Below are 27,979 nucleotides of genomic sequence, written 5' to 3'. Positions count from 1 at the left end.
CTGTCCCCCCTCTTCCTCGCGCTCCTCTTCCTGCTCCTGCTCCTCCTTCTCCCCCTCCTCCTCTTCCCGCTCCTCCTCTTCCTCCCACTCCTCTCTTTCCCTTTCCTTTTCCTCCTCCTCTGTCGCTCCTCTTCCTCCCGCTCCTCTTCCTCTTCCTGCTCCTGCTTCTCCCCCTCCTCCTCCTCCTCTGTCCCTCCTCTTCCTCGCGCTCCCCTCCGCTCCCAGCCCGGCCCGGGCGGTGCCGGAAGCCCTGGGAGCACTGGGAGCGATGCTGGGAGCACTGGGAGCGATCGGGAGAGCAGCGGCAGCGATGCTGAGAGCAGCGGGCAGGGGCTGGGAGCGCTTTCCCTGCCAGTCGCGCTCTTACTGGGAGCACTGGGAGGGAACTGGGAGGAAACCGCGCCCGGAGGCGGCCGCAGCCGGCGGCGGGCGGGGCCAAGCCCAGGGGCGGGGCCATGCAAATCCGGGAGCGATCGCGCGCTGGGATTGGTGGGCGGCAGCAGCGCGACGCCTGCAGGGTCACGTGAGGGCCGGGGCGGGGCCGGAGCGATGGCGGCGGCGTCCGGTGAGAGGAGACGGGGAACGGGAATGGGGAGAGGGAACGGGAATGGGAATGGGGACAGGGAACGGGAATGGGGACAGGGAACGGGAATGGGAATGGGGACAGGGAACGGGAATGGGGACAGGGAATGGGAATGGGAATGGGGACAGGGAACGGGAATGGGGACAGGGAACGGGAATGGGAATGGGGACAGGGAACGGGAATGGGGACAGGGAATGGGAATGGGGACAGGGAACGGGAATGGGGACAGGGAATGGGGACAGGGAATGGGAATGGGGACAGGGAACGGGAATGGGGACAGGGAATGGGGACAGGGAACGGGAATGGGGACAGGGAACGGGAATGGGAATGGGGACAGGGAACGGGAATGGGGACAGGGAACGGGAATGGGGACAGGGAATGGGGACAGGGAATGGGAATGGGGACAGGGAACGGGAATGGGGACAGGGAATGGGGACAGGGAACGGGAATGGGGACAGGGAATGGGAATGGGAATGGGGACAGGGAACGGGAATGGGGAGAGGGAACGGGAATGGGAATGGGGACAGGGAACGGGAATGGGGACAGGGAACGGGAATGGGAATGGGGACAGGGAACGGGAATGGGGACAGGGAATGGGAACGGGAATGGGGACAGGGAACGGGAATGGGGACAGGGAATGGGAACGGGAATGGGGACAGGGAACGGGAATGGGGACAGGGAACGGGAATGGGAATGGGGACAGGGAACGGGAATGGGGACAGGGAATGGGAATGGGGACAGGGAATGGGAATGGGGACAGGGAACGGGAATGGGGACAGGGAACGGGAATGGGGACAGGGAATGGGAATGGGGACAGGGAACGGGAATGGGGACAGGGAATAGGGACAGGGAACGGGAATGGGGACAGGGAATGGGGACAGGGAACGGGAATAGGGACAGGGAACGGGAATGGGGACAGGGAACGGGAATAGGGACAGGGAACGGGAATGGGGACAGGGAACGGGAATGGGGACAGGGAACGGGAATGGGGACAGGGAATGGGGACAGGGAATGGAGACAGGGAACGGGAATGGGGACAGGGAATGGGAATGGGGACAGGGAACGGGAATGGGGACAGGGAATGGGGACAGGGAATGGGAATGGGGACAGGGAACGGGAATGGGGACAGGGAACGGGAACGGGGACAGGGAATGGGAATGGGGACAGGGAACGGGGACAGGGAATGGGAATGGGGACAGGGAACGGGAATGGGGACAGGAAACGGGAATGGGGACAGGGAATGGGGACAGGGAATGGAGACAGGGAACGGGAATGGGGACAGGGAATGGGAATAGGGACAGGGAATGGGGACAGGGAATGGGAATGGGGACAGGGAATAGGGACAGAGAATGGGAATGGGGACAGGGAATGGGGACAGGGAATGGGAATGGGGACAGGGAACGGGAATGGGGACAGGGAATGGGAATGGGGACAGGGAACGGGAATGGGGACAGGGAATGGGGACAGGGAACGGGAATGGGGACAGGGAATGGGGACAGGGAATGGGAATGGGGACAGGGAACGGGAATGGGGACAGGGAACGGGAATGGGGACAGGGAATGGGAATGGGGACAGGGAACGGGGACAGGGAATGGGAATGGGGACAGGGAACGGGAATGGGGACAGGAAACGGGAATGGGGACAGGGAATGGGGACAGGGAATGGAGACAGGGAACGGGAATGGGGACAGGGAATGGGAATAGGGACAGGGAATGGGGACAGGGAATGGGAATGGGGACAGGGAATAGGGACAGAGAATGGGAATGGGGACAGGGAATGGGGACAGGGAATGGGAATGGGGACAGGGAACGGGAATGGGGACAGGGAATGGGAATGGGGACAGGGAACGGGAATGGGGACAGGGAATGGGGACAGGGAACGGGAATGGGGACAGGGAACGGGAACGGGACTGGGACCAGGAATGGGAACCGGGCATGGCAATGGGGTCAGGGACAGGGCATGGGAACGGGACAAGACGGGAACGGGACATGTCGGGACACGGGTTCGGGATTCCCGGGATCCGGGCGGGGCGAGGGGACACCAAAGACCCGCCCGGGGCTATAACGGGGGCAGGGGACACTGTGCACCGGGCCGGCGGGGCCGCGAGCAGAGCGGACACCGGGACGGCGGGAGGGGGACACGGGGACAGCGGTGACACCGGGGACAGGGAATCCGGACCGGAGCCGTTAACGGGGACAGGGGACACCGGGCCGAGGTGACACCGGCGGGTGTCCCCAGAGACCGAGCGGCTGCTGAGCCGCGGCCCCGGGTACGGCACGGCCGAGGCGGCGCCGGCACCGGGGCAGGAGGAGGAAGAGGAGGAGGAGGAGGAGGAGGAGCTGCGGCGCCGCCTCAAGTATTTCTTCATGAGCCCCTGCGACAAGTACCGGGCCCGCGGCAGGCGGCCCGTGAAGCTCGCGCTGCAGCTCGCCAAGATCGTCCTTGTCACCGTGCAGGTGACACCGCGGGGATAGCGGGGACAGCGGGGATGGCGGGCGGGGACAGCGGGGACAGCAGGGATGGAGGGCGGGGACAGCGAGTGGGGACATGGGGACAGTGAGAGGGGATGGCGAGCAGGGACAGCGAGTGGGGACAGTGGGGACAGTGGGAACAGTGAGTGGGGACAGCCAGCGGGGACATGGGGACGGTGGGTGGGGACAGTGAACGGGGACAGCGAGCAAGGGCGGGGGACGGTGAGCGGGGATTTGGGGACAGACAGCGGGGACAGCGAGCGGGGACAGTGGGGATGACGAGCGGGGACAGTGAGTGGGGACATGGGGACAGTGGGGATGGTGGGCGGGGACAGAGGGGACAGCGAGTGGGGACAGTGGGGATGGCGAGCGGGGGCATGGGGATGGTGGGTGGGGACAGCGGGGACAGCAAGTGGGGACATGGGGACAGTGGGGACAGTGAGAGGGGATGGCAGGCAGGGACAAGGGGAACAGCGAGTGGGGACAGTGGGGACAGCCAGCGGGGACAGAGGGGACAGCGAGCGGGGACATGGGGACAGTGGGGATGGCAGGTGGGGACAGAGGGGACAGCCAGCAGGGACAGAGGGGACAGCCAGCGGGGACAGAGGGGACAGCGAGCGGGGACATGGGGACGGCAGGCGGGGACAGCGGGGATAGAGCACGGGGACTTGGGGACACCAGGGAGGGGCACAGAGATGAGGGGACACCAGGAGGAGGCACGGGGACCTGGGGACACTGGGGAGAGGACACGGGGATTTGGGGACATCAGTGGGGATGGCAGCAGGGAGGGGGCACAGGGACATGTGGACACTTTGAAAGGGACACTGGAGTGTCCTGGGACAAAGCACGGCAGCGTCACCGTGGAGGGACAGGGGCTGATGGCAGCGGTGGCCTTTGTCCCCAGGCATGAGGTGACACCGTTTTGGGGTGAAACACGGTGGTGGCACCAGGGCGGGACAGACCCTGACCGTGGTGGCCTTTGTCCCCGAGTGTGACGTGACACCGTTTTGGGACAAAACGCAGCAGTGTCACCGTGATGGGACAGGTGGTGACAGAGGTGGTGGCCTTTGTCCCCAGCTGATCCTGTTTGGGCTCAGCAACCAGCTGGTGGTGGCCTTCAAGGAGGACAACACGGTGGCCTTCAAGCACCTGTTCCTCAAGGGCTACGAGGACGGCGCCGATGACACCCGGGCCATCTACACCCGCGGGGACCTCCTGGAGCACCTGGACTTTGTCCTCGAGAAGGTGGCACGGGGACACCGGGAGGGGTTGGGGACATCGGGAGGGGTTGGGGACATTGGGACCTTCTGGAGCACCTGGCCTTTGTCTTCGAGAAGGTGGCACGGGGACACCGGGAGGGGTTGGGGACATCAGGAGGGGCTGGGGACATCAGTAGGGTTGGGGACATTGGGACCTTCTGGAGCACCTGGTCTTCGTCCTCGAGAAGGTGGCACGGGGACACCGGGAGGGGTTGGGGACATCGGGAGGGGTTGGGGACATCAGTAGGGTTGGGGACATTGGGACCTTCTGGAGCACCTGGTCTTCGTCCTCGAGAAGGTGGCACGGGGACACTGGGAGGGGTTGGGGACACCGGGAAGGGTTGGGGACATCGGAGGAGTTGGGAACACGGTGGTGGTTTGGGGACATGGAGGTCCTCAGGGCTATGGAGGTGACTGGGGACACTGAGGTGATTTGGGGACACCGAGGTGCCCCAGTGCCACCGCCAGCCCCGTGTCCCTGTCCCCGCAGTACCTGGCTGTCCCCAACAGGACCCTCGGCCATCACATTTTGGGGACACGGAGACGTTTTAGGGCCATGGGGATGTTTTGGGGTTATGGAGATGTTTGGGGCCATCAAGGTGCCACCTCCAGCCCCGTGTCCCTGTCCCCGCAGTACCTGGCTGTCCCCAACAGGACCCTTGGCCACCACGTTTTGGGGTCATGGGGATGTTTTAGGGTCATGGGGTGGTTTGGGACCATGGAGTTTTTGGGGTCATCCAAGGTGCCACCTCCAGCCCGGTGTCCCTGTCCCCGCAGTACCTGGCTGTCCCCAACAGGACCCTCGGCCACCACGTTTTGGGGTCCTGGAGATGTTTTAGGGTCATGGGGTGGTTTGGGACCATGGAGTTTTTGGGGTCATCCAAGGTGCCACCGCCAGCCCCATGTCCCTGTCCCCAAGTGAGGCCCTTGGCCACCTCGTTTTGGGGACACAGAGACATTTTGGGGACACAGAGACGTTTTGGGGACACAGAGACGTTTTAGGGCCACGGGGATGTTTTGGGGTCCTGGAGATGTTTTAGGGTCATGGGGTGGTTTGGGACCATGGAGTTTTTGGGGTCATCCAAGGTGCCACCTCCAGCCCGGTGTCCCTGTCCCCGCAGTACCTGGCTGTCCCCAACGAGACCCTGGGCCGCTACGCCTACGGTGGCACCGGGGGTGGCACCGGGGGTGGCACCGGGCTCCGGCTGTGCCAGCGCTTCTTCCGCAGGGGGGACATCGACCCCGGCAACGACACCTTCGACATCGACCCCAGCGTGGTCACCGGTGGGGCTGGGCTTGGGCTTGGGGTTTGGGAGTTGGGATTTGGGGTGTGGGAGTTGGGGTTTGGGGTGTGGGAGTTGGGATTTGGGGTTTGGGAGTTGGGATTTGGGGTTTGGGAGTTGGGATTTGGGGTGTGGGAGTTGGGATTTGGGGTGTGGGAGTTGGGGTTTGGGGTGTGGGAGTTGGGGTTTGGGGTGTGGGAGTTGGGGTTTGGGATTTGGGGTGTGGGAGTTGGGGTTTGGGTTTGGGGTGTGGGAGTTGGGGTTTGGGTTTGGGGTGTGGGAGTTGGGGTTTGGGTTTGGGGTGTGGGAGTTGGGGTTTGGGGTGTGGGAGTTGGGATTTGGGGTGTGGGAGTTGGGGTTTGGGTTTGGGGTGTGGGAGTTGGGGTTTGGGATTTGGGGTGTGGGAGTTGGGGTTTGCGGTTGGATTTGGGAGTTGGGATTTGGGTTTGGGATTGGGATTTGGGATTTGGGGTGTGGGAGTTGGGATTTGGGAGTTGGGATTTGGGGTTGGGGTGTGGGAGTTGGGGTTTGGGTTGGGATTTGGGATTTGGGGTTTGGGGTTGGATTTGGGAGTTGGGATTTGGGTTTTGGGGTTAGGGTTTGGGGTTTGGGTTGGGATTTGGGGTTTGGGATTTGGGGTGTGGGAGTTGGATTTGGGAGTTGGGATTTGGGTTTTGGGGTTAGGGTTGGGATTTGGGGTTTGGGGTTGGATTTGGGAGTTGGGGTCAGGGTTTGGGATTGGGATTTGGGATTTGGGGTTTGGGAGTTGGGGTTTGGGTTTTGGGATTGGATTTGGGAGTTGGGGTTTGGGATTTGGGGGTTGGGATTTGGGGTTTGGAATTTGGGGTTTGGGGTTTTTGGGATTAGGGTTTGGGATTTGGGGTTTGGGATTTGGGTTTTGGGGTTAGGGTTTGGGGTTTGGGTTGGGATTTGGGTGTTGGGGTTGGGGTTTGGGGGTTGGGTTTGTGGTTTGGGGTTTGGGATTTGGGGTTTGGGGTTGGGTTTGGGATTTGGGAGTTGGGGCTGGGTTTGGGGTTTTGGGTTTGGGATTGGATTTGGGGTTTTGGGGTTGGGGTTGGGATTTGGGGTTGGATTTAGGGTTTGGGATTTGAGGTGGTCCTGGAGCGTTCCGAATGCTCCGGGCGCGTTTGGGATTCGGGATTTGGGAAGCCCCAGGCGCTTTGGGCACTCCCTGACCCCAATCCCGACCCCACAGAGTGCCTGGGGGTGCACCCCGGGGACCCCCGGCCGCCGGCGCTGGACGGCACCGACGGCAACTTCACCCTCCAGTTCCACAGGTAAATCCCAAAAACCCCAAAATCCCCCTAAATCCCACCCGAGGGCGCTTCCCGTCCCGAAAATCCCCGGGTGGGATTTGTGCTCCCCTTCCCCAAATCCCTCTCTGGGATTTTGGGGCTCAATTTTCCCATTCCCAGGATTTTTTTGGGATTTTGGGGCTCAATTTTCCCGTTCCCAGGATTTTTTTTGGGATTTTGGGGCTCAATTTTCCCATTCCCGTGTTTTTTTGGGGGATTTTGGGGCAGGATTTTTCCTTTTCTAGGTTTTTTTGGGGGAGTTTGGGAACTCCGGGTATTTTTTTTTTTTGATTCCAGGTGGAATTTTCCATCCCCATTGATTTTTTTGGGGTTTTGGGGCGGAACTTTTCCCGTTGTTTTTTGGGGATTTTGGGGTGGAATTTTCATTTCTGGGGGATTTTGGGGTGGAATTTTTCCTTTTCCAGGTGCGTTTTTGGTACTTTGGGAACTCACTGGGTTTTTTTTTTTTGTGATTTTTGGGTGGATTTTTCCCCTTCCCTGTTGTTTTTTTTGGCATTTTTGGGCAGAATTTTCCCTTTTTTTTTTTTTTTTTTTTTTTTTTTTTTTGAGGTGGAATTTTTCCTTTTTTTTGGGTTTTGGAAACTCCTGGGTTTCTTTGGCGATTTTGGGGTGGATTTTTTTTCCCCTTTCCTGCTGTTTTTTTGGGCGTTTCGGGGCGGAATTTTCCCCTTTTCCAATGATTTTTTTTGGGGGGGATTTTTGAGGTGGAATTTTTCCTTTTTTTGGGGGATTTTGGGGCCTCCCGGGGTGTTTTTTGTCCCCTCAGGCTGATCAATGTCACCGTGGAGTTCCAGCTCAAGGCCATCAACATCCAAACGCTGCTGAACCACGAGATCCCCGACTGCTACACCTTCAGTGTCACCGTGGGTGTCCCCAAGTGTCCCCAAATACCCCAGAGGGTCCCCAAGTGTCCCTTGAGTGTCTCTGAGTGTCCCCTGAGCATCCCCTGGGTGTCCCCCAAGTGTCCCCAAATACCCCTGAGTGTCTCCAAGTGTCCCCCGAGTGTCCCCCAAAGTGTCCCCCAAAGTGTCCCCCAATGACCCCTGAGTGTCCCCAGATACCCCAGAGTGTCCCCAAGTGACCCCTGAGTGTCCCCAAGTGTCCCCTCAGTGTCCCCAAATATCCTACAGTGTCCCCTGAGAGTCCCCTGAGTGTCCCCCAAGTGTCCCCCAATGACCCCAGAGTGTCCCCAGATACCCCAGAGTGTCCCCAAGTGACCCCTGAGTGTCCCCAAGTGACCCCCAAGTGACCCCTGAGTGTCCCCTGAGTGTTCCCAGATACCCCAGAGTGTCCCCAATTGTCCTTTGAGTGTCCCCAAGTGTCCCCCAAGTGTCCCCAAGTGTCCCCCAAGTGTCCCCCAAAGTGTCCCCCAATGACCCCAGAGTGTCCCCAGATACCCCAGTGTCCCCAATTGTCCTTTGAGTGTCCCCAAGTGTCCCCCAATTGTCCTTTGAGTGTCCCCCAAAGTGTCCCCCAATGACCCCAGAGTGTCCCCAGATACCCCAGTGTCCCCAATTGTCCTTTGAGTGTCCCCAAGTGTCGCCCGAGTGTCCCCAAATGACCCCTGAGTGTCCCCAGATACTCCAGAGTGTCCCCAAGTGACCCCTGAGCGTTCTCTGAGTGTCCCCCAAGTGTCCCCAGTGACCCCTGGGTGTCCCCCAAGTGTCCCCCAAGTGTCCCCCAGTGACCCCTGGGTGTCCCCCAAGTGTCCCCAGTGTCTCCAAGTGTCCCCCGAGTGTCCCCAAGTGACCCCTGAGTGTCCCCTGAGTGTTCCCAGATACCCCAGAGTGTCCCCAATTGTCCTTTGAGTGTCCCCAAGTGTCCCCCAAGTGTCCCCAAGTGTCCCCCAAGTGTCCCCCAAAGTGTCCCCCAATGACCCCAGAGTGTCCCCAGATACCCCAGTGTCCCCAATTGTCCTTTGAGTGTCCCCAAGTGTCCCCCAATTGTCCTTTGAGTGTCCCCCAAAGTGTCCCCCAATGACCCCAGAGTGTCCCCAGATACCCCAGTGTCCCCAATTGTCCTTTGAGTGTCCCCAAGTGTCGCCCGAGTGTCCCCAAATGACCCCTGAGTGTCCCCAGATACTCCAGAGTGTCCCCAAGTGACCCCTGAGCGTTCTCTGAGTGTCCCCCAAGTGTCCCCAGTGACCCCTGGGTGTCCCCCAAGTGTCCCCAGTGTCTCCAAGTGTCCCCCGAGTGTCCCCAAGTGACCCCTGAGCATCCCCTGGGTGTCCCCCAAGTGTCCCCCAGTGTCCCCTGAGTGTCCCCAGATACCCCAGAGTGTCCCCAATTGTCCTTTGAGTGTCTCCGAGTGTCCCCCAAGTGTCCCCCGAGTGTCCCCAAGTGTCCCCTGGGTGTCCCCCCAAGTGTCCCCCAGTGTCCCCTGAGTGTCCCCAGATACCCCAGAGTGTCCCCAATTGTCCCTTGAGTGTCTCCGAGTGTCCCCCAAGTGTCCCCCAAGTGTCCCCAAGTGTCCCCTGGGTGTCCCCCCAAGTGTCCCCCGAGTGTCCCCTGAGTGTCCTTCTTGTATCCTCTCGTGTCCCTTTCGTGTCCCTCATGTCCCTCCTGGTGTCCCACTCGTGTCCCACTCGTGTCCCCTCTCGTGTCCCTCCGGAGTGTCCCTCTGTCCCTCATCTGTCCCTCTGTCCCTCTGCGGGCCTTGGGGACAGCCAGTGACTGTTGTGACAGTGACAGTGACAGTGACACAGTGACAGTGACAGTGATAGTGACAGTGAAAGTGACAGTGACACAATGACAGTGACCATGACAGTGACAGTGACACAGTAACAGTGACAGTGACACAATGACAATGACAATGACAGTGACAGTGACAACAATAATGACAGTGACAGTGACACAGTGACAGTGACACAGTGACACAGTGACAGTGACACAGTGACACAGTGACAGCGACAATGACAGTGACAATAACAGTGACAATGACAGTGAAAGTGACAATGACAGTGACACAGTGGCAGTGAAAATGACAGTGACAGTGACACAGTGACAGTGACACAGTGACACAGTGACAGTGACAATGACAGTGACAATGACAATAACAGTGACAATGACAGTGAAAGTGACAATGGCATTGACAGTGACATTGATAGCGACAGTGACAGTGACAACAGTGACAATGACAACGACGGTGACAATGACAGTGAAGTGAAAATGACAGTGACAATGACATTGACAGTGACAATGACAGTGAAAGTGACAATGACAGTGACACAGCGGCAGTGAAAATGACAGTGACAGTGACAATAACAGGGAAATGAAAATGACAGTGACAGTGACAATGACAGTGACGTAGTGACAGTGACAATGATAGTGACAATGACAGTGAAAATGACAGTGATAATGACAATGATAGTGACAGTAATAGTGACAATGACAGTGACAGTGACAATAACAGTGAAATGGAAATGACAGTGACAGTGACAATGGCAGTGACAATGGCAGTGACAATGGCAGTGACAATGGCAGTGAAATGAAAATGACAGTGACAATGAAAGTGACAACGGCAGTGACAACGGCAGTGACGGTGCCACCCCGTGTCCCCAGGTCACGTTTGACAACAGCGCCCACAGCGGGCGAGTGCGGATCCGCCTGGACACGCACGCGGCCATCCGGGAGTGCCACCACCCCTCGCTGCCCGGCACAGGTGACAGCGGGTGACAACGGGTGACAATGGGTGACAACGGGCTGTGGGGGTGTCCCTGGGAGTGCCACCACCCCTCGCTGCCCGGCACAGGTGACAGCGGTGGCAGCGGGTGACAATGGGTGACAACGGGCTGTGGGGGTGTCCCTGGGAGTGCCACCACCCCTCGCTGCCCGGCACAGGTGACAGCGGTGGCAGCGGGTGACAATGGGTGACAACGGGTGACAATGGGTGACAACGGGCTGTGGGGGTGTCCATGGCAGTGCCACCACCCTGCCACACCCAGTAGAGGTGACAGCGGGTGACAACGGGTGACAGCGGGTGACAATGGGTGACAACGGGCTGTGGGGGTGTCCCTGGGATTGCCACCACCCTGCCACACCTGGAAGAGGTGACAACGGGTGACAATTGGTGACAGTGGGCCATGGGAGTGTCCCTGGGAGTGCCACTACCCTGCCACACCCGGCAGAGGTGACAGCGGGTGACAACGGGTGACAACGGGTGACAATGGGTGACAACGGGCTCTGGGGGTGTCCCTGGCGGTGCCACCACCCTGCCACACCCAGCAGAGGTGACAGCAAGTGACAATGGGTGACAACGGGCTGTGGGGGTGTCCCTGGGAGTGCCACCACCCTGCCACACCTGGAAGAGGTGACAGCGGGTGACAACAGGTGACAATGGGTGACAGTGGGCCGTGGGGGTGTCCCTGGCAGTGCCACCACCCTGCCATGCCCAGCAGAGGTGACAGTGGGTGACAACAGGTGACAACGGGCTGTGGGGGTGTCCCTGGCAGTGCCACCACCCTGCCATGCCCGGAAGAGGTGACAGTGGGTGACAACAGGTGACAGCGGGTGACAATGGGTGACAGTGGGCCGTGGGTGTGTCCCTGGGAGTGCCACCACCCTGCCACGCCATCAGAGGTGACAACAGGTGACAACAGGCTGTGGGAGTGCCACCACCCTGCCACGCCCGGCAGAGGTGACAGCGCGCACCTGTCCCTGCGGGGTGACAACAGGCCCTGGGGTGCCACCTGTGCCCTGGGAGGGTCCCCTGTCCCCGAGGTGTCCCCCGCCCCCCTCGGGGGAGGTGGCAGTGACGGCCGGGTGTCCCCGCAGGTGACAACTCGCTGCGCCTGTCCTTCGACGTGCTGGTGACAGCCGTGTGCTCGCTGTCCCTGGTGCTCTGCGCCCGCTCCATCGCCCGCGGGCTCCTCCTGCAGAGGGTCGGGGGCTTGGGGGGCTTTGGGGGAGTTTTGGGGGGATTTGGAGGAGTTTTGGGGTTTGGGGCATGAGGCTGATGGGATTTGGGGGAATTTGGGGGGTTTGGGGGATGGGATTGATGGGATTTGGGGGGTTTTGGGGGGGTTTGGGGGGATTTTGGGGGGGTTTGGGGGATGGGATTGATGGGGTTTGGGGGATTTGGGGGATTCTGGGGTTTTGGGGATGGGATTTGGGGGATTTTGGGAGGGTTTGGGGGATGGGATTGATGGGACTGATGGGATTTGGGGGGGATTTAGGGGATTTATGGGGTTCGGGGGATGGGATAGGGTTGGATGTGGATGGTGGGACGTGGGGGGAGGTGGTGCCACCCCAGCGAGGTGACAATCCCGGTGTCCCTGCGTCCCCGTGGGAATCCAACCGGTTCCTGTGAGGTGACAATGACAGTGACACTGACGGTGACGGTGACGGTGACCACGTCCCGCAGGAGTTCAGCCGGTTCCTGTGAGGTGACACTGACAATGACAGTGACAGTGACAATGACACTGACGGTGACAATGTCCCGCAGGAGTTCAGCCGGTTCCCGTGAGCTGACAGTGACAATGACAGTGACGGTGACAGTGACAATGACACTGACGGTGACAATGTCCCGCAGGAGTTCAGCCGGTTCCCGTGAGCTGACAGTGACAATGACAGTGACGGTGACAGTGACAATGACACTGACGGTGACCACGTCCCGCAGGAGTTCAGCCGGTTCCTGTGAGGTGACACTGACACTGACAGTGACAGTGACAATGACGGTGACAATGACAGTGACAGTGACAGTGACAATGTCCCGCAGGAGTTCAGCTGGTTCCTGTGAGCTGACAGTGACAGTGACAATGACGGTGACGCTGACGGTGACAGTGACGGTGACCATGTCCCGCAGGAGTTCAGCCGGTTCCTGTGAGGTGACACTGACAATGACAGTGACGGTGACAATGACACTGACAGTGACACTGACGGTGACCATGTCCCGCAGGAGTTCAGCCGGTTCCTGTGAGCTGACAGTGACAATGACAGTGACGGTGACAATGACACTGACAATGACAGTGACAATGACAGTGACACTGACGGTGACAATGTCCCGCAGGAGTTCAGCCGGTTCCTGTGCGGTGACAGTGACAATGACAGTGACAATGACAGTGACGGTGACAGTGACACTGACACTGACAGTGACGGTGACAATGTCCCGCAGGAGTTCAGCCGGTTCCTGTGAGGTGACACTGACAATGCACTGACAATGACAGTGACACTGACAGTGACACTGACAGTGACAGTGACAGTGACAATGACACTGACTGTGACAGTGACAATGACCACGTCCCGCAGGAGTTCAGCCGGTTCCCGTGAGCTGACAGTGACAATGACAGTGACGGTGACAGTGACAATGACACTGACGGTGACAACGTCCCGCAGGAGTTCAGCCGGTTCTTGTGAGGTGACACTGACAGTGACAATGACAGTGACAATGACGGTGACAACGACAGTGACAATGACAGTGACAGTGACAATGTCCCGCAGGAGTTCAGCCGGTTCCTGTGAGCTGACAGTGACAATGCACTGACAATGACAGTGACAGTGACAGTGACAATGACAGTGACGGTGACAGTGACAATGACACTGACGGTGACAACGTCCCGCAGGAGTTCAGCCGGTTCCCGTGAGCTGACAGTGACAATGACAGTGATGGTGACAATGACAGTGACACTGACGGTGACAGTGACAATGTCCCGCAGGAGTTCAGCCGGTTCCCGTGCGGTGACAGTGACAATGACAGTGACAATGACAGTGACAATGACAGTGACAGTGACACTGACGGTGACAACGTCCCGCAGGAGTTCAGCCGGTTCCTGCGCCGTCGCCGCGGCCTGGCCGTGTCGCTGTCGGACCGGCTGGAGTTCCTCAATGGCTGGTACCTGCTGCTGGTCACCAGCGACCTCCTCACCGTGCTGGGCACCGTGCTCAAGATCGGCATCGAGGCCAAGGTCACCCCTGGCAGGGACGCTGCCACCCTGGGGACGATGGCAGGGGGGCGCTGTCACCGCCCCCGGGGGGACAAGGGCCTGGGGACACGCTGGTGGCACTGTCCCCGTGTCCCCGCAGAACTTCTCGGGGTACGACGTGTGCAGCATCCTGCTGGGGACGTCGACGCTGCTCGTGTGGGTCGGGGTCATCCGCTACCTGACCTTCTTCCAGAAGTACAACGTGAGTGTCACCTGCGTCACCTGTGTCACCTGTGTCACCTGGGGACAGGGACAGGGGACAGCCCGGGGGGACAGGGACAGTGACAGGGACATGGCAAGGTCGGGGTCATCCGCTACCTGACCTTCTTCCAGAAGTACAACGTGAGTGTCACCTGCGTCACCTGTGTCACCTGTGTCACCAGTGTCACCTGGGGACAGGGGACAGCCTGGGGGGACAGGGACAGTGACAGGGACAGGGGACATCCCGGTGGGGACAGTGACAGGGACAGGGACATGGCAAGGTCGGGGTCATCCGCTACCTGATCTTCTTCCAGAAGTACAACGTGAGTGACACCTGCGTCACCTGTGTCACCTGGGGACAGGGACAGGGGACAGCCCGGCGGGACAGGGACAGTGGCAGGGACAGGGACAGGGGATATCCAGAGGAGACAGGGACAGTGACAGGGACAGGGGACAGCCCGGCGGGACAGGGACAGTGGCAGGGACATCGCGAGGTCGGGGTCATCCGCTACCTGACCTTCTTCCAGAAGTACAACATGAGCGACAGGGACATTTTCCCACCCCAAATCCCCATTTTCCCGCCCCAAATCCCCATTTTCCCGTCCCAAATCCCCGTTTTTCCCAACTTACTCATGGATAATTTCCGTTTTTCACGATTTCCCCGTTTTTGGCCCCAGATCCTGATCGTGACGCTGCGCGTGGCGCTCCCCAACGTGATGCATTCCGCACACGTGGAAAATCCCATTTTCCTGCCCCAAATCCCCATTTTTCTGTCCCAAATCCCCATTTTCCTGTCCCAAATCCCCATTTTCCCACCCCAAATCCCCGTTTTCCCACCCCAAATCCCCGTTTTTCCCTCCCCGCTCGTGGATAATTCCCGTTTTTCCCGATTTCCCCGTTTTTTGGCCCAGATCCTGATTGTGACGCTGCGCGTGGCGCTCCCCAGCGTGATACACTTCCCACACGTGGATAATCCCATTTTCCTGTCCCAAATCCCCATTTTCCCACCCCAAATCCCCGTTTTCCTACCCCAAATCCCAGTTTTTCCCTCCCCGCTCGTGGATAATTCCCGTTTTTCCCGATTTCCCCGTTTTTTGGCCCAGATCCTGATCGTGACGCTGCGCGTGGCGCTCCCCAGCGTGATGCGCTTCCCACACGTGGATAATCCCATTTTCCTGTCCCAAATCCCCATTTTCCTGTTCCAAATCCCCGTTTTCCCACCCCAAATCCCTGTTTTTCCCTCCCCGCTCGTGGATAATTCCCGTTTTTCCCGATTTCCCCGTTTTTGGCCCCAGATCCTGATTGTGACGCTGCGCGTGGCGCTCCCCAGCGTGATGCACTTCCCATACGTGGATAATCCCATTTTCCTGTCCCAAATCCCCATTTTCCCACCCCAAATCCCCGTTTTCCCGTCCCAAATCCCCGTTTTTCCCTCCCCGCTCGTGGATAATCCCCGTTTTTCCCGATTTCCCCGTTTTTTGGCCCAGATCCTGATCGTGACGCTGCGCGTGGCGCTCCCCAGCGTGATGCGCTCCCCACACGTGGATAATCCCATTTTCCCACCCCAAATCCCCATTTTCCCACCCCAAATCCCCATTTTCCCGTCCCAAATCCCCGTTTTTCCCTCCCCGCTCGTGGATAATTCCCGTTTTTCCCGATTTCCCCGTTTTTTGGCCCAGATCCTGATCGTGACGCTGCGCGTGGCGCTCCCCAGCGTGATGCGCTTCCCACACGTGGATAATCCCATTTTCCTGTCCCAAATCCCCATTTTCCTGTTCCAAATCCCCGTTTTCCCACCCCAAATCCCTGTTTTTCCCTCCCCGCTCGTGGATAATTCCCGTTTTTCCCGATTTCCCCGTTTTTGGCCCCAGATCCTGATTGTGACGCTGCGCGTGGCGCTCCCCAGCGTGATGCACTTCCCATACGTGGATAATCCCATTTTCCTGTCCCAAATCCCCATTTTCCCACCCCAAATCCCCGTTTTCCCGTCCCAAATCCCCGTTTTTCCCTCCCCGCTCGTGGATAATCCCCGTTTTTCCCGATTTCCCCGTTTTTTGGCCCAGATCCTGATCGTGACGCTGCGCGTGGCGCTCCCCAGCGTGATGCGCTCCCCACACGTGGATAATCCCATTTTCCCACCCCAAATCCCCATTTTCCTGTCCCAAATCCCCATTTTCCTGTCCCAAATCCCCATTTTCCCACCCCAAATCCCCGTTTTCCCACCCCAAATCCCAGTTTTTCCCTCCCCGCTCGTGGATAATTCCCGTTTTTCCCGATTTCCCCGTTTTTTGGCCCCAGATCCTGATCGTGACGCTGCGCGTGGTGCTCCCCAGCGTGATGCGCTCCCCACACGTGGATAATCCCATTTTCCTGTCCCAAATCCCCATTTTCCCACCCCAAATCCCCATTTTCCCACCCCAAATCCCCATTTTCCCACCCCAAATCCCCGTTTTTCCCAATTTACTCGTGGATAATTCCCGTTTTTCCCGATTTCCCCATTTTTTGGCCCAGATCCTGATCGTGACGCTGCGCGTGGCGAACACCCCAGCGTGATGCGCTCCCCACATGTGGATAATCCCATTTTCCTGTCCCAAATTCCCATTTTCCCACCCCAAATCCCCGTTTTTCCCTCCCCGCTCGTGGATAATTCCCGTTTTTCCCGATTTCCCCGTTTTTTGGCCCAGATCCTGATCGTGACGCTGCGCGTGGCGCTCCCCAGCGTGATGCGCTCCCCACACGTGGATAATCCCATTTTTCTGTCCCAAATCCCCGTTTTCCCACCCCAAATCCCCATTTTCCCGTCCCAAATCCCCGTTTTTCCCTCCCCGCTCGTGGATAATCCCCGTTTTTCCCGATTTCCCCGTTTTTTGGCCCAGATCCTGATCGTGACGCTGCGCGTGGCGCTCCCCAGCGTGATGCGCTTCTGCTGCTGCGTGGCCGTGATTTACCTGGGCTATTGCTTCTGCGGCTGGATCGTGCTGGGCCCGCACCACGTCAAGGTGGGTCTGGGCGGCCCCAAATCCCAATTTTGGGCTTGGGGGATTCCCAAATCTTGGGTTTTGGGGTGGGAGATTCCCAAATTTCGGGTTTGGGGTCGGGATGTTCTCCAGTCCTGGTTTTGGGGTTGGGGATTCCCAAATCTCTGTGCTGGGCCCGCACCACGTCAAGGTGGGTCTTGGCAGCCCCAAATCCCAATTTTGGGCTTGGGGGATTCCCAAATTTTGGGGTTTGGGGTGGAACATTCCTAAATTTCAGTTTTGGGGGTTGGGATGTTCTCAAGTCCTTTTTGGGATTTTGGGTTTTGGGGTTGGGTTCCTTCCGAAATTCTGGGTTTTGGGGTTGGGAGAGTCCCAAGTTCCATTTCAGGGGATTTGGTTTCTTCCAAATTTTGGGTTTGGGGGTGGGAGATTCCCAAATTTTGGGTTTTGGGGTGGGAGATTCCCAAATTTCAGGTTTGGGGTCGGGATGTTCTCCAGTCCTGGTTTTGGGGAATTCCCAAATCTCTGTGCAGGGCCCGCACCACGTCAAGGTGGGTCTGGGCGGCCCCAAATCCCAATTTTGGGGTTGGGGGATTCCCAAATTTTGGGGTTTGGGATGGGAGATTCCCAAATTTCAGTTTTGGGGTTCGATGCCTCCCTAAATCCATGGATGGCATGCAGGTGAGACAGGTGTGACAGGAGACACAGGTGTGACATAGGTGTGACAGGAGACACAGGTGTGACATAGGTGTGACAGGGGACACAGGTGTGACAGGAGACACAGGTGTGACACAGGTGTGACAGGGGACACAGGTGTGACACAGGTGTGACAGGGGACACAGGGGTTACAGGTGGCACAGGTGTGACACAGGTGTGACAGGAGACACAGGTGTGACACAGGTGTGACAGGAGACACACAGGTGTGACATAGGTGTGACAGGGGACACAGGTGACACTCAGGTGACACAGGTGTCACACAGGTGTCACACAGGTGACCCCCAGGTGACACAGGTGACACAGGTGTCGTGTCCCCAGTTCCGCTCGCTGTCCATGGTGTCCGAGTGTCTCTTCTCGCTGGTCAATGGCGATGACACAGGTGACACAGGTGTCACACAGGGGTTACAGGTGTCACACAGGTGACTCACAGGTGACACACAGGTGACACACAGGTGACACAGGTGACACACAGGTGACCCCCAGGTGACACAGGTGTCACACAGGTGACTCACAGGTGACACACAGGTGACACAGGTGTCACACAGGTGACTCACAGGTGTCACACAGGTGTCACACAGGTGACTCACAGGTGACACAGGTGTCACACAGGTGACTCACAGGTGACACAGGTGTCACACAGGTGACACACAGGTGACACAGGTGTCCCGTCCCCAGTTCCGCTCGCTGTCCATGGTGTCCGAGTGTCTCTTCTCGCTGGTCAATGGCGATGACACAGGTGACACAGGTGTCACACAGGTGACACAGGTGACACAGGTGTCACACAGGTGACACACAGGTGACACAGGTGTTGTGTCCCCAGTTCCGCTCGCTGTCCATGGTGTCCGAGTGTCTCTTCTCGCTGGTCAATGGCGACGACACAGGTGACACAGGTGTCACACAGGTGACACAGGTGACACACAGGTGACACAGGTGACACAGGTGACACACAGGTGACACAGGTGTCACACAGGTGACACAGGTGACACACAGGTGACACAGGTGACACACAGGTGACACAGGTGTCACACAGGTGACTCACAGGTGACACAGGTGTCACACAGGTGACACACAGGTGACACAGGTGTCCCGTCCCCAGTTCCGCTCGCTGTCCATGGTGTCCGAGTGTCTCTTCTCGCTGGTCAATGGCGATGACACAGGTGACACAGGTGTCACACAGGTGACACAGGTGACACAGGTGTCACACAGGTGACACACAGGTGACACAGGTGTTGTGTCCCCAGTTCCGCTCGCTGTCCATGGTGTCCGAGTGTCTCTTCTCGCTGGTCAATGGCGACGACACAGGTGACACAGGTGACTCACAGGTGACACAGGTGACACACAGGTGACACAGGTGACACAGGTGTCACACAGGTGACCCCCAGGTGACACAGGTGTCCCGTCCCCAGTTCCGCTCGCTGTCCATGGTGTCCGAGTGTCTCTTCTCGCTGGTCAATGGCGACGACACAGGTGTCACACAGGTGACACAGGTGACACACAGGTGACACAGGTGACACAGGTGTCACACAGGTGACACACAGGTGACACAGGTGTCGTGTCCCCAGTTCCGCTCGCTGTCCATGGTGTCCGAGTGTCTCTTCTCGCTGGTCAATGGCGATGACACAGGTGTCACACAGGTGACACAGGTGACACACAGGTGACACAGGTGACACAGGTGTCACACAGGTGACACACAGGTGACACAGGTGTCGTGTCCCCAGTTCCGCTCGCTGTCCATGGTGTCCGAGTGTCTCTTCTCGCTGGTCAATGGCGACGACACAGGTGACACAGGGGTTACAGGTGACACAGGTGACACAGGTGTCACACAGGTGTCACACAGGTGACCCCCAGGTGACACAGGTGTCCCGTCCCCAGTTCCGCTCGCTGTCCATGGTGTCCGAGTGTCTCTTCTCGCTGGTCAATGGCGATGACACAGGTGACACAGGTGTCACACAGGTGTCACACAGGTGACACAGGTGACACACAGGTGACACACAGGTGACACAGGTGTCCCGTCCCCAGTTCCGCTCGCTGTCCATGGTGTCCGAGTGTCTCTTCTCGCTGGTCAATGGCGACGACATGTTTGCCACCTTTGCGGCGCTGCGGCCCAGCGGGGCGCTGGTGTGGCTCTTCAGCCAGGTGTACCTGTACTCCTTCAGCGCGCTCTTCATCTACATGGTGCTCAGCCTCTTCATCGCCCTCATCACCGGCTCCTACGACACCATCAAGGTGAGCAGGGCAGGTGGCACCTCACCTGCGTGTGACGTCACCTGGGTGTGACGTCATCTCTGTGTTATCTGGGTGTTATCTCACCTGGGTGTGTTATCTCACCTGGGTGTGTTATCTCACCTGGGTGTGATGTCATCTCTGTGTTATCTGGGTGTTATCTCACCTGGGTGTGTTATCTCACCTGGGTGTGTTATCTCACCTGTGTGACCTCACCTGGGTGTGACGTCATCTCTGTGTGTGTTATCTCTTCTGTCCCTCACCTGTCCCTCACCTGTCCCTCACCTGTCCCTGTCCCTCACCTGTCCCTCACCTGTCCCTCACCTGTCCCCAGCACCAGTCCGAGGGTGACGCGCCGGTGTCACAGCTCCTGTCCCTCACCTGTCCCTCACCTGTGCCTCACCTGTGCCTCACCTGTCCCTCACCTGTGCCTCACCTGTCTCTCACCTCTCACCTGTCCCTGTCCCTCACCTGTCCCTCACCTGTGCCTCACCTGTGCCTCACCTGTGCCTCACCTGTCCCCAGAATCAGTCCGAGGGTGACGCGCCGGTGTCACAGCTCCACGCCTTCATCGCGCAGTGCCGGGACAGCCCCGGTTCTGGAAAGTTCCGCCGGGACAGCTCCGCCTCCTGCCCCGCCCTCTGCTGCTGCCCCCGGTCCGCCAGCCCCGGATTTGGGGCGTTCCCGGGGGGGTTTGGGGACATTTTGGGCGGTTTTGGGACACTTCAGGGGGTTTGGGGGGATTTGGGGACATTTTAGGGGGTTTTGGAGGAGGTTTTGGGGGGTTTTGGGGAGGTTTTGGGGGATTTTGGGACACTTTAGGGGATTTTTGGGGGATTTTATGACATTTCCAGGGATTTTTGGGGGAGGTTTTGGGGGATTTTGGGGGGTTTTGGGGGAGGTTTCGGGGGATTTGGGGACATTTCAGGGGATTCTGGGGAGATTTTATGACATTTCCAGGGATTTTTGGGGGAGGGTTTGGGGGAGGTTTCAGGGGATTTTGGGACATTTTAAGGGAATTTTTGGGGGATTTTAGGACATTTCCAGGGATTTTGGGGGGAGGTTTTGGGAGATTTTGGGACATTTTGGAAGGTTTGGGGGGGTTTTGGGGGATTTTGGGACATTTCAGGGGATTTTGGGGTGTGTTGGGGGATTTTGGGGAGGTTTTGGGACATTTCAGGGGATTTTGGGACATTCTGGGGACTTTGGGGATGTTTTGGGAAATTTGGGGATATTTTGGGGGGGTTTTGGGGGGATTTCAGAACATTTTGGGGGGTTTTGAGGGGGTCTGGGGTCACCCCAAAGGAGGGGGGTCCTGGGTGGTTTGGGCTCGGTGTCACCTGGGGGGGATTCCAGCTGGGGGGGGTGGGAGAATCCCAAATTATCCCAAAATCCACCCCAAACAACCCCAAAATGGTCCCCCCCACTGCCAAATCCAGCCCTGTCCCCAAATGATCCCAAAATCCGGCCCCAAATGACCCCAAAATCCAACCCCAAAATGACCCCAAATGAACCCAAAATCGATCCCCAAAATGACCCCAAAATCCAACCCCAAAATTACTCCAAAATGCGGCCCCAAATGACCCAAAACGACCCCAGAATTTGGCCCCTAAATGACCCCAAAATGACCCCAAAATCCAGCCCCAAATGGCCCCAAAATCCCGCCCCTAAATGACCCCAAAATGACCCCAAAATCCAGCCCCAAATGACCCCAAAATGACTCCAAAGTGACCCGAAAACCCAGCCCCAAATGACCCCAAAATCCAGCCCCAAATTGACCCCAAAATCCCGCCCCAAAATGACCCCAAAACGACCACAAAATCCAGCCCCAAAGACCCAAAATGACCCCAAAATCCAGCCCCAAATGACCCCAAAATCCCGCCCCAAAATGACCCCAAAACGACCCCAAAATCCAGCCCCAAAGACCCAAAATGACCCCAAAATCCAGCCCCAAATTGACCCCAAAATCCCACCCCAAAATGACCCCAAAACGACCCCAAAATCCAGCCCCAAAGACCCAAAACGACCCCAAAATCCAGCCCCAAATGACCCCAAAATCCAGCCCCAAATGACCCCAAAATCCAGCCCCAAATTGACCCCAAAATCCCACCCCAAAACGACCCCAAAATCCAGCCCAAAGGACCCAAAACGACCCCAAAATCCAGCCCCAAAGACCCAAAATGACCCCAAAATCCAGCCCCAAATGACCCCAAAATCCAGCCCCAAATTGACCCAAAACGACCCCAAAATCCAGCCCCAAAGACCCAAAATGACCCCAAAATCCAGCCCCCAAATGACCCCAAAATCCAGCCCCAAATTGACCCCAAAATCCCACCCCAAAATGACCCCAAAACGACCCCAAAATCCAGCCCCAAAGACCCAAAACGACCCCAAAATCCAGCCCCAAAGACCCAAAATGACCCCAAAATCCAGCCCCAAATGACCCCAAAATCCAGCCCCAAATTGACCCCAAAACGACCCCAAAATCCAGCCCCCAAATGACCCCAAAATCCAGCCCCAAAAGACCCAAAATGACCCCAAAATCAGCCCCAAATGACCCCCAAACCACCCCAAATAACCCCAAAATCACCCTAAAAGCCAGCTCCAAGTGACCCCAAATGACCCCAAAATCCAGCCCCAAATGCCCCCAAAATCACCCCAAATGACCCCAAAACCACCCCAAAATGTCCCCAAAATCCAGCCCCAAATGCTCCCAAAACCACCCCAAATTCCAGCCCCAGAAGACCCCAAAGTGACCCCAAAAACCCAGCCCCAAATCACCCCAAAATCCAGCCCCAAAATGACCCCAAAATCCAACCCCAAAGGACTCCAAAATCATCCCAAATGCCCCCAAAATCACCCCAAATAACCCCAAAATCACCCTAAAAGCCAGCTCCAAGTGACCCCAAATGACCCCAAAATCCAGCCTCAAATGACCCCAAAACGACCCCAAAATCCGACCCCAAAATCCAACCCCAAAATCCAACCCCAAAATTACCCCAAATGACCCCAAAATCCAGCCCCAAATGACCCCAAAATCACCCCAAGTGACCCCAAAATCCAGCCCCAAAATGACTCCAAAGTGACCCCAAAATGTCCCCAAATGCCCCCAAAATCCAGCCCCTAATGACCCCAAAACGACCCCAAAATCCAGCCCCAAATGACCCCAAAACCACCCCAAATGCCCCCAAAATCACACCAAAATCACCCCAAAATCCAACCCCAAATGCCCCCAAAATCCAGCCCCAAATGACCCCAAAATGTCTCCAAAATGACCCGAAAACCCAGCCCCAAATAACCCCAAAATCACCCCAAAATCCAGCCCCAAAATGACCCTAAAGTGACCCCAAAGCCACCCCAAATAACCCCAAAATCCAACCCCAAAATCACCCCAAAATCACCCCAAAACCCCCCCAACCCAAAATCCAGCCTCCCCCCGGGTTTTTGGGGTCCCCCCTCCCCTCCTGGAATTTTTGGGATCTGGGGGGGGGTTTCCCTGGGCTGCTGACCCCCAAAACCCCCCAAAATCCCCTAAAAAAGCCCCAAATTTGTGTCCCCACAGGGCCCCCGTGCAGGACAACGCGCTCGTGGTGAACTGAGGGGACCCGGGGGGGACACCCCAAAACCCCCACTTTTAATTTATTTTATTTCCTGCTCTTACCTGCCCGGGACCCCAAATCTGGGACCCCCAGGATGGATTTTTTTGGGGGGGGGGGGTTGGGATGTTGGAGTCCCCAGATCCGGTTTTGGGGATATTTTGGGACCCCCCCAAATCCATTTTTGGGTTAAATTTGGAATCCTGGGACCCCCAAAATCCATTTTTGGTGTTAAATTTGGAATCCTAGGACCCCCAAAATCCATTTTTGGGGACATTTTGAGACCCCCAAAATCCATTTTTGGGGTTAAATTTGGAACCCTGGGACCTCCAAAATCCATTTTTTGGTGTTAAATTTGGAATCTTAGGACCCCCAAAATCCATTTTTGGGGTTAAATTTGGAATCCTGGGTCCCCCTAAATCCATTTTTGGGGATATTTTTGGAACCCCCAAATAATTTTGGGGGGACGCTTCCATTTTTGGGGTCACGACCCATTTTTGGGGACCCCCAAATCTGCTTTTAGGGACACTTTGGGAGCCCTCTGATGATTTTTTTGGGGGGTAAATTTGGAGCCTTGGCACCCCCCGATCTCTTTTTTGGGGACACTTGGGGACCTTGTCCGTGTCCTTGGCGTCACCGGAGCAGCGCTGGCACCCAAAAATGTCCCTTTTCACCCCAAAATGGGGCTGTGGCCACGCCGGGGGGGGGTTGGTGTCCCCAAGGGGACAATAAAGGTGATCTGGGACACGAGGGGTCCGTGTGACAGTGGGGACACCCCGGGGTGACAATGGGGACACCGCGTGGCACCCAGGGGTGGCCTCGGGGACACCCCCATCGCTGTAATGGTACAGCCCTGTGAGGCTGTGCCTCCCCCCCCCCCGCCACAGTGGTGCAGTCCATTCCGCCTCCCCTCAGTGGTACAACCCGCTTGAGTGTTCCCCCCCCACACGCTGCCTTACAGTGGTACGCCCCACACGCCCCCCCCCCCCGTGCCCACAGTGGTGCCTCCCACTCCCCCCTCAGTGGTACCTCCCGCCTCCCCCCGTCTCTCTCAGTGGTACCTCCCATCTCCCCTCGTCTCTCCTTAGTGGTATTTCCCGCCTGCCCCCCATTTCCCTCAGTGGTATCGCCCATCTCCCCTCAGTGGTACCTCCCGCTTCCCCCAGGTACCTCCCGCTTCCCCCCCGTTTCCCTCAGTGGTACCTCCCACTCACCCCTCAGTGGTACCTCCCGCCTCCCCCCCATTTCCCTCAGTGGTACCTCCCACTCCCCCCTCAGTGGTACCTCCCGCCTCCCCCCCGTTTCCCTCAGTGGTACCTCCCACTCCCCTCAGTGGTACCTCCCGCCTCCCCCCCGTTTCCCTCAGTGGTACCTCCCACTCCCCTCAGTGGTACCTCCCGCCTCCCCCCCGTTTCCCTCAGTGGTACCTCCCACTCCCCCCTCACCGCTCCGTTTCCCCCCTTGAGGCCTCCCCGTTCCCCCCCCCCCCCCCCGCGCCGCTCCCGGTACCGCCCCGACCCCTCCGGTTCCCCCCGGTTCCCCCCCCGTTCCCCTCTCGGTTCCCCCGGCTTGGCAGGGCCCGGCGCGCCGCGCTCAGTCCCCCCCCGCGGCGGCAGCATGGTGCGCGCCGGCTCCCCCCGCGCGGTGGTCGGCGCCGCCCCGCTCCCGCCGCTCGTTTCCGCGCGAAGCCGCTCCCGGTCCCGCCGAGCCGGGCCCCGAGCGCGGCCCCGAACGCGGCCCCGATCCGGGCCCCGAGCCCGCCCCGCGCCCCCCGCCCGGCCCCCGCCCCGCTCCCGATGCCGGCCCGCGCCGCGCCGCTGCCGCCGGCCCCGCTGCCCGCCGAGCTGCGCCGACGGTGAGTCCCGGCCGGGAGACGGGAGTGAGACGGGAGTGAGGCCCCCCTCTCAGAGCCCTTCACAGAGCGCTCAGAGCCCCTCACAGACCTCAGAGCCCTCAGAGCCCCTCACAGACCTCAGAGCCCCTCACAGACCTCAGAGCCCCTCACAGACCTCAGAGCTCAGAGCCCCTCACAGAGCTCAGAGCCCTCAGAGCCCCTCACAGACCTCAGAGCCCCTCACAGACCTCAGAGCCCCTCACAGACCTCAGAGCCCCTCACAGACCTCAGAGCTCAGAGCCCCTCACAGAGCTCAGAGCCCCTCACAGACCTCAGAGCCCCTCACAGCTTTCAGAGCCCCTCACAGACCTCAGAGCCCTCAGAGCCCCTCACAAACCTCAGAGCTCAGAGCCCCTCACAGACCTCAGAGCCCTCAGAGCCCCTCACAGACCTCAGAGCCCCTCACAGACCTCAGAGCTCAGAGCCCCTCACAGACCTCAGAGCCCTCAGAGCCCCTCACAGACCTCAGAGCCCCTCACAGACCTCAGAGCTCAGAGCCCCTCACAGACCTCAGAGCCCCTCACAGCTTTCAGAGCCCCTCACAGATCTCAGAGCTCTTAAAGCCCCTCATAGACTTCAGAGCCCCTCACAGCGCTCAGAGCTTCTCACAGACCTCAGAGCCCTCAGAGCCCCTCACAGACCTCAGAGCCCTTAAAGCCCCTCACAGCCTTCACAGCCCCTCACAGCTTTCAGAGCCCCTCACAGACCTCAGAGCCCTTAAAGCCTCTCACAGCCTTCGCAGCTCTCACGGCCCCTTACAGCCCTTAAAGCCCCTCACAGCCTTCACAGCTTTCAAAGCTCAGAGCTCCTCAGAGCCCTTAGAGCCCCTCACAGCTCTCAGAGCCCCTCACAGACCTCCGAGCCCTTAGAGCCCCTCACAGCCTTCACAGCCCCTCAGAGCCCCTCAGGGTGGTCCCAGAGCCCGCTCAGGGAGGGCTGAGGGCCACCAGGATGGGCTGAGACCCCTCAGCCTTGGCAATGTCACCCCCCAAATGGCACTGACCCCCCCCTCAGCCCCGTGAGTGACACCCCCCGGGATGGGCTGAGGGCCACCAGCCCTGGCATTGGCACCCCCTCATGTCACTGACACCCCCAAATGGCACTGACCCCCCCCCAAAGGCAGTGACCACCCTCCAATGGCACTGACCCCCCCCCAAATGGCACTGACCCCCCCTCAGCCCTGTCACTGACCCCCCCCCAAATGGCACTGACCCCCCCCCAAAAGCACTGACCCCCCAAGACCGGGCTGTCACCCCTACCCCAGCATCACCCTGCACTGACAGATCCCCCCAAATTACCCTGAACTCCCTCAGGACTGCCCTGACACCCCCCCCAGAACCCCCCCAAAATTACCCTGACCCCCTCCCCAGAACTGCCCTGATGCCCCTGGACCCTTCAAAATTAACCTGACCCCCCCCAGAACTGCCCTGATGCCCTGGACCCCTCAAAATTAACCTGACCCCCCCCCTCAGAACTGCCCTGATGCCCTGGACCCCTCAAAATTAACCTGACCCCCCCCAGAACTGCCCTGATGCCCTGGACCCCTCAAAATTAACCTGACCCCCCCCCTCAGAACTGCCCTGATGCCCCTGGACCCCTCAAAATTAACCTGACCCCCCCCTCAGAACTGCCCTGATGCCCCTGGACCCCTCAAAATTAACCTGACCCCCCCCAGAACTGCCCCTGATGCCCCTGGACCCCTCAAAATTAACCTGACCCCCCCCAGAACTGCCCTGATGCCCCTGGACCCCTCAAAATTAACCTGACCCCCCAAAAAGTGCCCCAATCTCCCCAAAAGTGCCCTGCCCCCCCTCTGCAGTGACCCCCTCCCATATTTTGGGGACCCCCCCCCTCCAGCCTGGACCCCCAACCCTCCCCTCCCCCAGTTTTGGGGTGCCCACGTGGCCCCGGCCGGGTCCCCCCCCCAGCTTTGTCCCCACGCCAGGGATTTTTGGGGAGGGAGGGGTGGCACATTTCGGGGTGATCCCGGTGGGAATTGTCACTGTGCCCCCCCCAAAACCCCTCCTGTGCCCCCCAGCCCGGGCAGGAAAGGGGGCCCCAAACCCCTCCCCCGCTTCCGGCGCGGTGCCCGCGCTGTCCCCAAGGTCCCCGTGGCTGTCCCCAAACCCGGGGGACCCCCCAGAATCCCCCGGAGGCCCCCAAAACCCCCCAGATCCTGCGGGAAAAGGGAAGTGGGGGTGGCACAGGAGCGGTGCCGGGATGGGACACGGGGACAGCGGGGCTGGGGGTGGCATGGGGACAGGAGCCATTCTGGGGGACAAGAGAGGGGGGTGGCATGGGGACAGGAGCCATCCCAGGGGGGACAGGAGCCATTCCAGGGGGGACAGGAGCCATCCCAGGGGGACAGGAGCCATCCTGGGGGGTACAGGAGCCATCCTGGGGGACAGGAGCCATCCCAGGGGGGACAGGAGCCATTCCAGGGGGGACAGGAGCCATCCCAGGGGGGACAGGAGCCATTCCAGGGGGGACAGGAGCCATCCTGGGGGACAGGAGCCAT

The 27,979-nt window shown here is 58.9% G+C and overlaps 2 protein-coding genes across 4 annotated transcripts in view; both read left to right on the top strand.

The window, feature by feature from the left end:
- Positions 1-297: 297 nt before the first annotated feature.
- On the top strand, positions 298-24,307 carry MCOLN1 (mucolipin TRP cation channel 1). 2 transcript variants are annotated; one of them, XM_053968300.1, is made up of 14 exons: positions 298-565; positions 2,822-3,039; positions 4,132-4,299; positions 5,435-5,597; positions 6,813-6,894; positions 7,700-7,796; positions 10,494-10,593; positions 11,706-11,812; positions 13,685-13,834; positions 13,953-14,054; positions 16,930-17,052; positions 19,768-19,974; positions 20,497-20,627; positions 23,534-24,307. In XM_053968300.1, the coding sequence occupies exons 1-14, from the start codon at positions 550-552 to the stop codon at positions 23,568-23,570; spliced, it is 1,701 nt and encodes a 566-aa protein (XP_053824275.1). In that variant the 5' UTR covers positions 298-549; the 3' UTR covers positions 23,571-24,307. The 2 variants fall into 2 exon arrangements, with proteins under 2 accessions (XP_053824275.1, XP_053824274.1); XM_053968299.1 differs by lacking the exons at positions 19,768-19,974; positions 20,497-20,627; positions 23,534-24,307 and adding an exon at positions 18,067-18,182.
- A 1,046-nt stretch (positions 24,308-25,353) lies between these two features.
- DNMT1 (DNA methyltransferase 1) overlaps positions 25,354-27,979 on the top strand; it is a 34,608-nt gene continuing 31,982 nt past the window's right edge. For both annotated transcript variants that reach the window (XM_053968268.1, XM_053968267.1), the window contains exon 1: positions 25,354-25,422. In XM_053968268.1, coding sequence (XP_053824243.1) covers positions 25,364-25,422 — 59 coding nt within the window. In that variant the 5' untranslated portion in view covers positions 25,354-25,363. The remainder of the gene's footprint in view (positions 25,423-27,979) is intronic.

This window comes from Vidua chalybeata, chromosome 33 (genome assembly GCF_026979565.1).
Source record: "Vidua chalybeata isolate OUT-0048 chromosome 33, bVidCha1 merged haplotype, whole genome shotgun sequence".
Classification (NCBI taxonomy): domain Eukaryota; kingdom Metazoa; phylum Chordata; class Aves; order Passeriformes; family Viduidae; genus Vidua; species Vidua chalybeata.
The sequence above is the reverse complement of the archived record's forward strand: the minus strand, read 5'-3'. Positions and strand labels throughout refer to the sequence as shown.